The sequence below is a fragment of the Varanus komodoensis genome, unplaced genomic scaffold (genome assembly GCF_004798865.1).
Source record: "Varanus komodoensis strain SLA01 unplaced genomic scaffold, ASM479886v1 scaffold26, whole genome shotgun sequence".
Lineage (NCBI taxonomy): Eukaryota > Metazoa > Chordata > Lepidosauria > Squamata > Varanidae > Varanus > Varanus komodoensis.
In genome coordinates, this window is record NW_025335684.1 from 10584886 (window position 1) to 10600171 (window position 15286).

Below are 15286 nucleotides of genomic sequence, written 5' to 3' on the forward strand. Positions count from 1 at the left end.
TTGACTTGAAATAAGAAATGCCTAGGAGACTTGTGCAGTGGATTTATCCCTTGTGGATGAGAGATAATTTTGTCCCCCTTAGTGTCCCTTTGGCTTCTACAAAAGCCAGGAAACCTTATCTTTATAACTGGATTGTACTGGGTCATTTTGTTTATCCTTTAGTAGAGGGGTGTATGACTTGTGACTCTTCCAGCGTTTTGGCCTGCATCTGCCTTCATCCTCACCTTTGGCTTTATGGCTGGGGCCGATGGGTACTCTCAGCCCAAAATCCCAGAAGGGCTGCGTGTTTCCCACCCCTGCTGTGCCACAAGCTCCTGAAGCGCAACTAAGACCAGCAGGAGAGCTCAGAAAGATCCACGTGATATACCGAAAAGAAATAAAGGCTTTACCCAGCATTACCGTGAGGACTTTGCCCTGTTCTGATGCCTTGCAGTCCTTTTGAGCAAGTAATCTCCTGACAGGATTAGGAGAAATAGCAGGGGTCATGAAATGCTGTGAGAAGATGTCATGGGATTTGATGAGGGGTGGCTTGTCATCCAGAATTGCTCATAGCATGGTTGGTGGCTGAGCAGGGGCAGAAAAGGCATATGCAGAGTAAAGGAGATGGGGAAAGTTAATCTGGGCCATCTTGCCTACTCCTTGATGCAGGAGAAAGTTTTCCCCATTACCTGCTACCTGAGGTGCCAGGGATTGACTGGGAACTTAAGCCTGCCCTATGGTCTAGTACCCTTCCCAGCATAGGATGCTGCCTATTGGGTTATCTAGGCCAGTATCACCCGCTCTGAGTGGCAGCACCCTTTCCAGAGAGATTCGTGGCATGAATGGTTGCCTGGTCTCTTTTAATAGGTGCCACTATGGATTCAGCCTGCAAATCCCCATCTCGGTCATAGAATTACTGTCTGCTAAGCTGCATCTTACTCTAGCTCAGATGGTTGGTCTCTTTGGGTCAGTATTGTATACTTGGACTAGTAACAGGAAATATGGTAAGCAGTTGGATTCAGTGCAGCGAAGGGCCACAAGGATAGCAGCCGGATTGCAGGGAAAGTCATATGAGGCGAGACGGAGGGAACTGGGTCTTTTCGAGCTGGAGAAGAGGCGACTCAAAGGGGATCTGTTGGCAACATATAGGTATGTGAGGTGGTGTCACACGGATGTGGGTAGAGACCTGTTCTCCCCTGTGGAGGAGACAGGACCTGTTCCAGTGGAGCAAAGCTCAGGGAACCGAGGTTCAATTTGGATGCCAGGAAGTACTTCCTGACTGTTAGGACCCCCAGGGTGTGGAGTGGGCTTCCATGGGACATATTTGAAGCCCCGTCGGTGAGGGTGTTCAAGGATAGGCTAGACTTGCACATGGTAGGCATGTCATGAGTGGAGCCAGCTGGAGCCAGGGGTCAGCCTGGGGGGCCCCTTCTGACTCACTCTGTTCCTATGCTTCTGTGTTTCTAAGCTTGTCTGCTGCTGTTCTGACATGCCATCAAGATATCTCAGACTTATGGTAACCCTGTGGATAAATGCTTTTCAAAACATCCTGGCCTTGCCAGCCCTGCTCAGCTCTTGCAGCCTCCAGGCTGTGGCTTCCTGGATGGAACTGGTCCGCCTCCTCTCTGGTCTTCCCTTTCTTCTTCTGCCTTTGACTTTCCCCAGCATGATTGTCTTCTCCAGGCAGTCTTGCCTTCTCATGGGGTGCCCAGAGTACAACAGCCTCAGTTTTGCTTGTTTTGCTCACAGGGAAAGCTCTGACTTGATTTAATTGAGAACCCACTTGTTCTTTTTTCTGTCAGTTCAGAGTATTTGCAAAGCTCTCCCCCAATACCATGTTTCAGATGCATCTGTTTCCTTCCTGGCAGCTTTCTTCACTGTCCAGCTTTCATACCCATGCACACTGGTCAAGAACTCGAGAGTGGATAAAGTTGGCCTTGGTTTCCACTGAAACATCCTTATGCTTGATGATCTTTTCTAGTTCTTTCATTGCTGTCCTTCCAAGTCTCAGTTGTCTTCTGATTTCTTGACCACAGTCTCCATTTAGATTGATAATTGAGTGTAGCTGAAGTACAATGTAATCAATCATTATAATATAGGTGAAACATTATGACAAGACCTTTGACTCCTTTCTGGACATTAAATGTTCAAGTGGATCAGGAAGGCTCCACATTGATTAAAGTGTCAAAAGAATTCTTAGGTAAAAACTGCACTCAAATCCTCTAATTATTAAATTTACATATAAATGTGAAATTCAGAATTGGGGGTTTGTTACAAACGTAAATGATTCAGGTTTTGAATTCTCACTCGATGTTGGCATTCCTTTTGGCTAAGCAGGTGTAACCATATGTTGTCTGATTAATAATAATGTTTCGACATATAATTTTATATTGATTGAATATACTTACTAGCTACTTGAATAGGTTCAAAGTGGCACCATTTTCATGAAATTACTGTTCAGAGAACAACTGGGATGTGAATACATAATGTGTTTAATTGTTACCGTGGAAGGCGTACTATATTTGATCTTATCCAAACAAGCTAGCATAGAGTAATTAACTGGGAGGTCTTTAATTAAATCAAATGAAGCTGTGAAGTGAGTCCCTTTAATGCAATTAAGTAGAGCAGAAAAGCATAATGCAAATACAAAGGAACACGGTAAAAAAAAGTTGGAAATAAGGGAACATAATGGCCATGCTTGCATGTCACAACAAGCCATGAATCCTGGCTTACTAAACCATGATGTACATAAGCAGTATGCAAGTGCACATAACTGTTTGCTCCTACTCTGTGCAAGTGGGTAAAAAAACAAAAAACAAAAAACAAAACACCTAGGAAGCTGCAACTAAGAATAACATTCTGTTACATCTAAGCCAGGGACTAGCATTAATTCCAAACAAGCCAGGATTTGTACGCTACATTCCCTGGCTTGAAGCTGGCTTGCAGTCATGGCTTGTTTGGGAACTATTAACCACAGTCCCAGGTTCAGACTATGCTGAATTAGGACTTCCTGGTTCATTCACCTGCTTTTTCACCGTGAACATACACTCTGCTCATGTATTTCAGGGCTGCTGTGACATACAGGCAGTGTTGTTGGGGCTACTGAATGTCTTGGATTCTAATACTCAAGACATCTTCCATCAAGGACATACATCAGGACATCTTATAATTGACAATCAGCCTTAGGGAACCTCCTATGCATGAATTCTGTCCAAAACATGGGACCCAGAATGGAAGTGCTTACCAGTCTTGTGAACTGGCATCCTCAAACATTTTCCGGACAGAGGTTCTTCGAAAGCACCAAAAGCATAGCTACAACCTCAAACAAGTGTTTGTTTTGTTAACTATTTAGCTATTTTGGAAAACTTATTTCTCACATGGTTTTTAGGTGTAATTCTGGTTTGGTTCAGTAGGGTACTTTTTATTCAAGTCAAGTTTTATTGCATTTAGCCACAGGCTATTATAAGATTTACAAAAGAGATAATAAGAAATTAAGAAAATACATTAAGAACAGAAGTTAAAATTGAAAAAAATAATCGAAACTAAAATAAAAACTAGTTTAATTGCTATCAGCAACCACCTTTCATCTAATCTTCATAGCTTCCAATGCAAACAGAGACACTCTATCGGATGCATAAGCATCGCTGTCTAATAACATCAAAGTAATCATCTTAGGTCCCGAGTATGCATATCTTCCGATTTTGGCAGATAAATTCCAGCTAAAAATTTGTCTCTTGGAACTCTATAAAGCAGGCAGGGCAACACATAATGAAGAAGATTCTCTGCTACAAGAGAACCACAAATACATAGACAATGTTCTGTTGGCGTGTGAGAACAATGACCTGCCAAAATGGTTCTTTCCTCGGTTTGAAAGCACAAAGCAGTGAAGGACGTATAAGCTTATAATTCAGGATATTGGCTAATCTGCAGTGAGTAGCAGTGCTCAGATTTGATTAATCTATACCAAGGAGCTGCTTTCGATTTTAAAATTAAAGATCGCTCTAGCATCGCGTCTGAATTGTAGATCTATTTCCTAAGTTGAGCATTATCAGATGAGGACCTCCCCTCCCCCAGAAGATCATCAGATCATCTTTGGAAGATGGCACTGAGAAAATCCGAAGTCTTTAGACACTTGCAGGTGGTCTGTTTGTAACATGTGAAATTGGTACTCAAAGATTTAATCTTTTCCCAACATTTTATGGCCACCAAATATACCTGAAGAGGGAAGTTCCACTTTGGCTCTCCACAAAGAAGCTGAAGGGGTCCTTACTAGTTCCAATATTCCATGTGAGTGCGATAGAGGGAGGGGTTTTGCGTGACGCACATGCCCAGGCACGCACTGTGGGTATTAGAGAACACATGGCACGTTTTTGCCTTCCCATGGGGCATATGGAAGGTGACCCACGTTCAGTGAAGCTGCGTGGGGCTACCCAGTGCCCCTCTGCTTTGGCTTCCGAAGCAGCTGTTTTCAAAATGGACTTCCTTGCGCTATGCAGGGAAGCTTGAAAATATCCCAGAGGTTTTTACTGAAAGGGAGTGTTCATACTTCCAAAGTTCATAGTAGAGTGCCCTCCAACTTCCTTTATTCCCTTCTGTGATAATTTAGGAGTAAAGCAGCATTTTTAATGTTGTGTTTTATATCTGTGGACACTTACTCTCTTCTACCCAACCTGTTGGTTGTGTTCCTTTCAGGTGGCAGAAATGCATGGGGAGCTGATCGAGTTCAACGAAAGGCTGCACCGTGCTCTGATGGCTAAAGACGCTCTCGTGACTCAGATGAGGCAGGAGCTCATTGACCTGAGAGGACCGGTAGGTTTGTGTGTGTCTTAAAATATCACCATTCAATGCTGTCCACTTTCACACTGAAGAGCTGGGAATGGCCTTGGAAGGGTCGATCCTGTGGCTTCCCTATTGTGTGTGTGTGTGGGGAGGGGGGGCATAAGCCTCCCGCACCTCTGTAGCTTCCAGTGCGAAGACAGGTATTCACCAAGTGGTCTGCAGGTTAGAGGGAAAAGAGCAAACGCCCCACTGTGGTTCTTGCTTGCAGCATCAGCACCATATTTTATAGCACATCCCTGGCCCCAGTTGCCTGGCATTTGGTCTCTGCTTCTGCTTCCGTGAGCTGCTGCCAGGCCCTCTTCAGTAGGAGCTATTGCACATCCTCCAGATGAATACCTTGATCCAGGTGATGCTGAGATTGGAGCACCGGTCTCGGTGTTTCTGCATGATCCTGTGGTCTGTTCAGAGTCCACTCGGAGCGGAGCCTTCAGTGTGTTGGCTCCCGCTCTCTGGCATTCCCCACCTGATGGTGCAGGCAGGCGCCAGTGCAGTTTCATTTTCAGTGCCTGCCGAGACAAGCTTATTTAAGCATTTCTTCCCTGACTAACTGGCATGGTTTTATGGGCACAGTCTGGCTCTAAATGTTTTAATTCCCTATTTATAGCATCCTTTGTTCGCCATTTTTTGCTGGATGTAGAGCACTGTATAGATTGTGGGAATAAAGAAGCTGGTGAAACAGGTAGGGGTGGTTGTGTGCAAAAGCTCCGTGATCTAGGAGGCAGGTGCAAGGAGAGCACCAGGAAGGACCAGGGTGGTGGAGATGGATGGCGATCTTGGTGAGGAGTCAGATGGCGTCCAGAACAGGTGGGAGTCAGGGTACGGCTGAAGGTGTTGCAGCCCTGGACACAAATCAGGAGTGCAAAGCATCCACCAGAACGACTTGCTCCCCAGAAAACGCAGCTTCTTGCTGGTTTCCACAGCTGTGAGGGTTCTTAGCCCTGCAAATCCTTGCATGGGGAACCAAGCCGCCTTTTCTGTCATACCACCAGGGGGCCTGTGCTGCTGTGCAGATCCTACCTTGTATTTTGGGGAAGCTCTTACCAGCTTGCAAAGTGATCCACAAACAGGTTCTCAGGTGGAGCAAGCGTGTTAAAAGGTGAGAAGGTTTGGCCTGCAAACAGATTTCTAGATGATCGGTATGGGCACTGAGTGTCAATTTAGTTCAGGCTGTCCTGGAGAGACAAAGAGGATCGGTGGAGAAGAGGTAATTATAGGATTGTTATGGAACATAACGGGGTCGGTGTCCTTTGCAGGCTGTCCTAATGGAGCAATATAACCTAATTAGGTGGCGGAATTCTTTATTACGTGTCTGGCAAGTACATTGGGCCAGACAAGGGTATAACGGAGGTACTGCGAACGATAAATTGGGAGTGAAATCTTAAGGACAGGATGAGCCTAATGGGACATCATATGTTGGAATGGGTAAGCAGAAAAGAGCTCCGTTGAATTTGGTCCTAGTCTAGAAGAAGGCCAAAGAGCAACTTGGGCTTATGTGGCTCAGTTTTGACTTTGCTCTGGCTTGTGAAGTATCACTTCTTTACTATTTTCACACGAGAGAGTCTGGACTGAGTTGGAAAATCCAAATTAGGATCAGTTAGGCGAACTTGGTCGTTTGCTTTCTTCAGACCCAGTAAATCCCATTCTTTGCTGACCAGAGTGTTAGAACTGCGCCTGTAGACATGAATACCTCCAGGTTGGCTGGGCATTGTAGAGAATCTTACAGGAAGTTAACCTTACAGGAGTTCTGTCTTAGGATAGAAATTCCTTCCCGGGCATCTCGTGGCACCACAGATCAGCCTGCAGCACCAAAGCGTAGCACACCGCTAGGATCCATCCTGCAGGCAGCTGATGGGAGGCAACCCCGTAGAGAGAGAAAGGGCAGTTGACTCGGGGCAGGTGGAGGTGTGTGGTGCCGTTTTCCAGTGCCACATCCTCCTGTTGGTGCAGCCTTCATCCACCTAGTGGCCGTTTTGCACTCCAGCTCCCATTATCCTCACCCTCACTGTTGATGTGAGGTGTAGTCCAACAAATCCAGAGGGCACTAAGGTTTGTGAAGGCAGTCTTAGTGCTTCCACCATATAGACCAGTTTTGCTGACCTTCAGGGAACCAAGTCACCTGTCCGAGGGGTCTTTGGGCGTCTGTTTTTCCAAGAGTTCAGCCCTCATTGGGCAGGGGAGGCCAGTCTTCACGCACCAAAAGCTCACACTCATTCCTGAGTGATAAGCCCCCTCCCCACAGTATTATTTTTTTAGTTGCAAAAATATCTTTGAAGCATCAGATGATAAACGCCCAAAGTCTGCAGCTGAAAGCATGCATTTAATAATTTTATTCCCTCTAGCCATCAAAGAACCCTAACATCAAAAGTATTTTTTAAAACATCCAACTTTGGAGAGATGTTGAATAATAAGCACTACGCTTATTCAGAATTTGGAAGGGGTAGGAATGTGACCTGCTTATTTTCCTTTAATGCATCAGAGAGCAAAATGACAAGATAATTAAAAGCTGTTTCAGGTTCCAGATTGTGCTAGACCAGGTTCCAGATTGTGCTAGACCTGGAAATACTGAAAAAAAGTCCCACTGTTGTGTACTAACAATGCTGTGTGTTTTCTTCCAAGCAAACATGCAGAAAAGTATAAGGAAAAGCATCTCATGGTGCTTTCCCCAACCTGCACTTAACCATCCTCTGTGCTGAATTTTTCTGGATGGACTTCTTTTTAAAATGGATTTTCAACAAACGGCCTTTGAGTTCAGGACTACCTTTAAATTTCTAGGTCATAATGAATGCTCCTAAGTGTTTCACAATGTTCTCTCCCAGTTGGTGTGAAAGGCAGGGAATGTTCCCAGCATTGTGGGTGGCCATGTATTCCCTTTGTGAGTGATAAGCAATTTAGTCACTTCTGATTAAGAAAACCACTAGTCCTGAGTGTGGCTTCTCCCAGAAGTGTTTGGACTAGAGTTCCCAGCTAGCCATGGCCAGCTGGCTGGGTCATTCTGGGAGTTATAGTCTAATACATGGGGGGGGGGCAGGATGAGGGGGGCTGAACTGGAGTATTATTTTTGCTATAGGGTAGTTTAACTGAGATGACTGTAAGGTTCAAGGTTGGTGGCAGGTTTGCAGGGAAAGCCGTACGAGGCGAGACTGAGGGAACTGGGTCTCTTCAGCCTAGAGAAGAGGAGACTCAGAGGGGATCTGTTGGTGACATACAGGTATGTGAGGGGATGTCACAAGGAGTTGGGGAGAGACCTGTTCTCCCTGCAGAGGAAGGCGGGACGTGCTCCAACGGAGCAAAGCTCAGGGAACCCAGGTTCCATTTAGATGCCAGGAAGCACTTAATGACAGTTAGGACCCCGAGGGTGTGGAATGGGCTTCCACAGGAGGTCGTTGAGGCCCCATTGGTGCGGGTGTTCAAGGACAGGCTGGACGTACACATGGTGGGCATGTCGTGAGCGGAGCCGGCTGGAACCGGGGGTCAGACTAGATGGCCCAGGAGACCCCTTCTGACTCGCTCTGTTTCTTTGTTTCTAAGATTCTTCTTTGTGGTCTCTCTGCAATCCCACATATGGGTCCTGCAGCTACACAGATCAACCTTTGGAACTTTCTAGTAATGAGCATAAAAATCATCTTGTCAGTGTGATCCCCCCCAGAGTGCAGAATGCATAACGAACAAGTTGTGGCTAACAACTTCTTGCTTGGTTACTTCCAATTTCCTGCTCATTTCTTTCCTGATCCATGTAGTAGTATCAGCAGAATATGGGACTCTGTCTAGGTATAGATCTGAATTTGGTTTTCTTCTTTTTAAACTTCATTCCCTCTTTTCTTTTATGATCCCCCCGTCACCTCTTTTGCTCTTGTCCCCCACTTCTCTCAATGGATTGTACTAATATTCATTTCTATTCTAAAACATCTTGTTTTAACTATTTAAAAGTTTTTATTTGCAGTAACACAAGAGAGAAGCCATAGCTATTTGCAAATAGTATTGTAGTTGCAATTAAAAAGAGAATTAAGATGTACTCTTACACTAGAATGATAAGACGCGTTTACAAGCTGTTTCCAAAGCTGCTGAGAATAGGACAGGGAGGGTGGTGAAAGTTGTGAGGAGCAAAATTCTTTCTCTTGTGTGCCACCGGCCATGTAACAAGATTGGCTTAACTGTCTTTTGAGAAATCCAGTGACGTGACTGAGCGGGAGGGCTGTGAGATTCCTGGTTCCCATGGCATCTCAGCTGCTTCGAGGAAGGTGCTGTTTTTCCACATCCCCTCACTGCCAGTCTCCACTATGAAGTGGATGCAAATTTCTTTCAAGAAAAATGGCACTCAAGGCAGCTTGGCCTGACTATGGGAAGAATTCCCGAGAAAAGTGTTCTGAACACTTCAACATACCATATAGAAACATAGAAACAGAGCAAGTCAGAAGGGGTCTCCCGGGCCATCTAGTCTGACCTCCGGCACTAGCCGGCTCCGCTCATGACATGCCCACCATATGCATGTCTAGCCTATGCTTGAACAATATATGATTGTTTGTTTGTTTATATGAATGTTTGTTTGTTTATTCCAGCTTGTCAAGTCCCATGAACTTGGTATTAATAACCTTATAGCACATATCTAATCTTGCTGCTCATGGTCAGTGATCGGTGAACTGTCACTTGGCTCCATTCAGCTGCACCAGGGTGTCTTTTCAAGCCATTTTTTAAAAATTTGGGCCTGTCCCCGTCTCTTTTCAGGTCAGTGCGCCCTGCAGAGCCAAATGTGTGTGCCTAGAAATCACACTGGATATTAGTTTAATGAGTGCTAGTAAATGAACTGTGCTTTCGCGTCAAGGAAGACGTGCGGCAAGCCAGCCTGTTTGCACAGTGGAGATGTTACCCTGAGTTATTTCTCCCTGCAGTTCCTTTGTGATTGCCGCTACTTATAAATGTTCCCCAATAGGGGGGAAATTGAGGTACAATAATGGGAAATGGGATGTTAGCTTTTCAATGGATGACTTTAATGTCTGATTACATCTGTTGCAGATGTATTGGAGTGGTCCCCGCTGCAGATGTTGTTCCAATCAGGCCTCCCCTTTCGAAAATATTTCGCCAGAGGTGGCTCGCTGCAATTAAAAACAAAACAGTTGTTGTGCTATAAAATAAGCATGAATATATATATTTTTGTCACATGCAGGGTATGAAAGACCATGTTTCTGGCATCTCCCTGCAGCTTGTTCCATGTCTTTCCTCAGCCGCTTTTGTAAAATGGACACAGGGCTTCAGCTGGGATTCAAGGCTTGAAACCTAGGATGGTGTCCTGAGTGGAGTTTCATTTCATTGGGCACCCCTTTGGGAAGCATTTGGAGCAGAAGGTGTGTAGTGTAAATCTTCCAGCTAATTCGTGCTTGCAAAATGTGCAAGCATTGGCAACAGCAGGTTGGTTTGTGCCTTGGAAGGTGGGGGGTGGAGTCTGGGGGGGCCATCAGCGCTCTCTCTTTCCGCATCCCTGGTGGTATGACTCTCCTGGCCACAGTCTAGCTGATGCTGCAGTTGGGTTCTGCGTCGTGCCTCTGACTGTCACCTCCAAGGAAGGCTTGGTCAGTGGCCGTGCGAAGAAGGGCCTTGTTAGTGGTGGCCCTGCTGATTGTGGAGCAGGCCCCCCACTGAGGCCCGGCCTTGCTATCTTTTTTGGCACCAGGCAGAGACTGTCCTCTACTGCAGCTAGCTTACTGCAGCTGGCAATTTGCTAACAGGCCCTAAGATTTTCTCCAAGTCATTTTAACTCTTTTCTATCTATTTTAAATTTGGTTTTTAAATTTTGTGCGGTATGGTGTTTTAATATGGTGCTTTTTTATATTGCATTTTTAATGTGCTGTTGTAAACCGTCTTGAGAACCTGAGCTATTGAGCAGCATAGAAAATAAATGGCTGGCCAAAGGGAGCAAACAGGTTGAATTTGCTCTGCAAATCGGGCACCGTGCAAGATAGTTCGTATGCAGCACGTCTGCCCTTCCAATTCATGAAGAGCTGTGCTGGCTTTGACACGGACAGACAATGCCCAGAGTTGCCTGTAAAATTACACAGTGGGAGCTGATGTGGTGGAATTTTTAGAGTGTCAGTCTCAGGCTTGAGAGATCCGGATCCCCGTGGCCATGAAGCTCCCTGGGTGATTTTGGGCCAGTCCCTGACCTTTAGCCAAACCTGCCTCACAGGATGGTTGTGCTGGTAAAGTGGAGAGGAAAAAGAGGACAAGGAAAGCCAGTTTGAACTCCTTACAGGAGGCAGAGGCAATGTTGACCCCCTTGGTAAAAATGGCCTTGGTGTCCTTTCAGAATAGCCCGTATGGAACTGAGGTCGCTTTGCAGACGTTGATCCATTTCTAGAACAGTGCCGCTGCATGTGCAGTCCCCGTCGTGCTTTCATTCCTGTTGAAAGGTCCATAGAGATTTACTGACTCTCGGGTAACTCTGATGCCATCAGCTGCATGAGTAGGGAGGCAGAGGAAGCGGCTGAATTCTGACCCTTCTTGTCTCTACATCTGTTAGGACGTGTTGTACTTCCTATCATGTGCCGTATCTGGGCCAGATACTGGAGAGTGAGGGGCATCCATGAGGTTGTAATTTATCTTCTTTGTGTAAGATGGATATATCACTGCAAAGACTGCATGCTTTCCTGCTACAGGAATTGGCTCAAGGGGAGAGAAAATCTTAAAGCAGAATGCTGCGTGTTTACATGATTCTGTATAGATTTGTGTGCATTTTCGGGGTGTTAGCTGAAGGTCAGGCTTTAGAAATGGAGTAGACAACTTTGTAGCTCCTGGCGGCAGACGGTTTCCGGGAACAGAGGCGATGCTAGGGAAAGTCGAAAGAAGGAAAGGAAGACCAACCATGAGAAGGATTCCATAAAGGAAGCCTCAGCCTTGGATTTAGGACAACCAAGCACGGCTGCCATGGACAGGATATCCTGTCTTGGAGGGATTTAATGCACAGAGTCGTCAAAAGTCAGGAACGACATAACCACGACCGAGGACTACATACAAATAAACGGATTTCAGTCTGGGTGACCTAAGGGGAACTGCCTGGCAACAGAGCAAGGGAATGCGCTGTCTTGTTCATACCATATCCCTGTCACTTCCTCCTGCTTCCCCAGCCACTCCATTCTATCCCATTCATTTTATTTATTAAATATTTTTTCCTACATTCAGCCAAACAAAAAAGTGTATCCTGGAGTGACGTACTATATTCATTCATCCAAAATAGATCCATCAGTCAAACAAAATCGATCCTTAAGTCCCTTTCCTACAGGGTTGCAACCTAAAAAATACATGACACATTGGGCAAAAACAGGATGGGGAGGGAAGAGGGAAAAATTCAGATCCCCCCCCCTCAAAGAATCAGCTTTTCACAGGTGCTGAGTGCCCTCTGGGCTCACTGAGCATTCTGGGTCCCCACCCTCCTGCCCGAACCTTGGAGTTCCATGAGCCAACTAATACTTCCCTCTTACGTGTTACTATTCCCAGTTTGACTACATAAGAAATAGCATGTGAAAATTATTGACTTAGAATTAGAAAATGGGATATACATTGAAATGCACTTCAACAAAGATCAATTGCATGTAAAAATCAGCTGGCTTTGGCTCATTCCAGGTGAGGCTCCATGAATTCTTTTTCCTTTGCAGCAGTTACCTGCTTTTTGAGCCTTGGAGAGCGAGCGAGTAGAAGAGGTCCCCGTTTTAAAGGGAGTAGCTGGCAGAACTCTCCGACAACAGTGTCTTTTCCCCCAAGTAGATAACACTTCTCCAGACTTTAATGCATACTTTTGCAAGCTGATGCTCTTCAGGTGTGCTTACCTATAAGTCTCAGCATCCCCCGTCATCTTTGGAGTTGCGATCTTACATCTGCATGACAAGCGGTTCTTCTCTGCATTTCCCCAAGCACAAACTCTCATACAACATAGTCATAAAAGCAGTCCTCTTCTGGGATGTACTCATACCTCCAATTAGCTTTGTATCAAGAAAAATCACCATTTTCTATACAAACTGTACTTGTCTTGCCTTCTGGAGAGGTCTTGAGGGTACACTTTGAAAAGCTTTAGAATCCCACCCAGTTCTATCAGCAGCAAAGTCTGCCCACACCTATCTTTCCAGTCCCAGGCAAATACATTTTTTCTCACTGTCTTTTTATAAAATATCTCCCTATAATTTTGTTTCCATTAGGTCCTTTTAGTGTTTTTTAACTCTATGAGTTAACTCTTATGAGTGAAAAAAGAGAATAAAGCTGTTTGATGCCTATGATTTTGACTCTGCTGTTTTTAAATTGATTGTTTTTACTATGCCGCTCTTCTGATTCTGAGTTTATGCATTTGGACTTTTGCATGTTATTTTCCTTTTATTTGATGTGATCCTCATACAAAACAAGCAAAATGATTGAAGATGCACTAGAGATAAGGAATAAGCCAGCATTTAAAAATAAAAACACAATGTAACAATAGTTGTTGAGTAAAATCAACAAACTGTACAACCTTATCATAAAAAATAAGTCTACTATGCAAATACTATTCCTCTAATTGTCTTTACCAGTCAAAGACTGGGAAAACTATTATTAATTTGTAATATATGTGTAAGCTGGAGAAATAGTATTTACCACCCCATGTTTTTGTTTAGTTGCTAAGCTGTGCCCAACCTTTCGTGACCCCACGGACAACATTCCTCCAGGCTCTGCTGCCCTCCACCATCCCTCGGAGTCCCCCCAAGCCCACACCCACTGCCCCAGCGACCCCATCTAGTCACTTGAACCTCTGCTTGAACGTTCCCCGCATCAGGCTCTTCTCCAGGGAGTCCTTCCTTCTCATTAGGTGGATAAAGCATTTGAGTTCCGTCTTCAGTATCTGACCTTCTAAAGAACAGTCAGGGTTGGTTTCCCTTAAAATCAATTGAATCAAATAGCATAGTCGTCCATATATGTGCACAGATGCTGTAAAAACAGAAGTTGCATGCATTCACTGCCCTGGGTGGAGGCAGCACACAGCTCCGATCCAGGAAGAGGTAACTGTGCATTTCTCCCAGTCCGTGTACAGACTTTATGTACCTGGAAACAGAGCTCCCAACGTCATCTCTCAGATGCTTTGGAGAATGTGCTCTGGGAGGGAGGTTTGTGGAGTTTTAGAAATGTTCCCAAATCGACTGAAAGATTGACGGAATTGACCTTCCCTAACCCCATTCTGGAGTCTACAGGTGGAATCCAATGGGATGCGTATGCCTCTGACAATTCCTTACACCCCGGTGGTTCCCTTTCACAGTTGGGAAGTCCAGTGCCATTCCCCAGTAGGACCCCTTGGTCACCCAGAGGAGATTTAGTGCTTCCTAGGGGAAGCCCCTTCTGGAAGGAGGCAGGTCAGCAGGGCTGCTTTCCAGGAGGAAGTGTTTCCACTCAATTCGGATTGCCCCAGAAGCGTGAAATCACTATGGTGCATGTGGCCGCAGTTGCTTGTTGAACAAAATCTCAGGGCATGGGACAGTGAGGATGCAAGCTCCCTTGAAGGTTGTGCCCTATGCAGACAACCACTGGTTCCAGGAAGATTTCCAACTGGCCTGCATTTATTTAATTATGTACTAGATTTATACCCCATTTTTTCCTTGTAAACTCAAAGCGGCTTACATTTCTCCTCCTGCTGCTCTCAATCTTATTCCCACAACAACCACCCTGTGAGGTAGGATGTACTGAGAGGCTGTGACTGGCCCAAAGTCACCCAATTGGCTCCATGACTGAGCGGGGACTAGAACTCAGATGGCCTGAGTCCCAGAGCTGTGCTCTTAACCACTGCACCACGCTGGCTCTCGTACATCCAGTACATCCTGGGGCCACAAAGAGATTGGCGCAACTACAGACAGAGAGTAGAATCATGTTTCAGGATGGGTCTATATATTGTCCAGAGAATACCCGGATTGACTGGATGGTGTGTGCACAATTTTGCCAATTTAGGCATATTCTGCAGTATGTTTTAAGATTATCCACATTCCCAGATTATCCACACTCCTTCATGGATCACTGCCTTGCTGTGGCAAAGGGGCTTGCGTAGCTCAATGAAGCTATGAGCTATGTCGTGCAGGGTCACCCAGGACGGACAGGTCATAGCAGAGAGCTCTGATAAAACGTGATCCACTGGAGGAGGAAATGGCAACCCACTCCAGTATCTTTGCCATGAAAACCCCATGGACAATACCAAAAGGCAAAAAGATATGATGCTGGAAGATGAGCCCCCCAGGTCGGAAGGTGTCCAATATGCTACTGGGGAAGAGCAGAGGGCTAGTACCAGTAGCGCTAGAAAGAAGGAAGCGACTGGGTCAAAGCCAAAAGGACACTCAGTTGCAGATGTATCTGGTGGTGAAAGGAGAGTCCGATGCTGCAAAGATCTATACTCCATAGCAACCTGGAATGTAAGATCCATGAATCAAGGCAAGCTGGATGTGGTCAAACAAGAGGTGACAAGACTGAACATCGACAT

General features: G+C 45.4%; 1 protein-coding gene across 6 annotated transcripts in view; it reads left to right on the forward strand.

The window, feature by feature from the left end:
* The window catches only part of SNX29 (sorting nexin 29), a 191935-nt gene that overhangs the window by 73394 nt on the left and 103255 nt on the right, over positions 1-15286 (forward strand). For 5 of the 6 annotated variants that reach the window (XM_044433143.1, XM_044433144.1, XM_044433147.1 and 2 more), the window contains exon 16: positions 4672-4788. In XM_044433143.1, coding sequence (XP_044289078.1) covers positions 4672-4788 — 117 coding nt within the window. Of the gene's footprint in view, positions 1-4671; positions 4789-12461; positions 13010-15286 lie in introns of those variants that run through there. The other variant, XM_044433148.1, reaches the window with a different exon arrangement.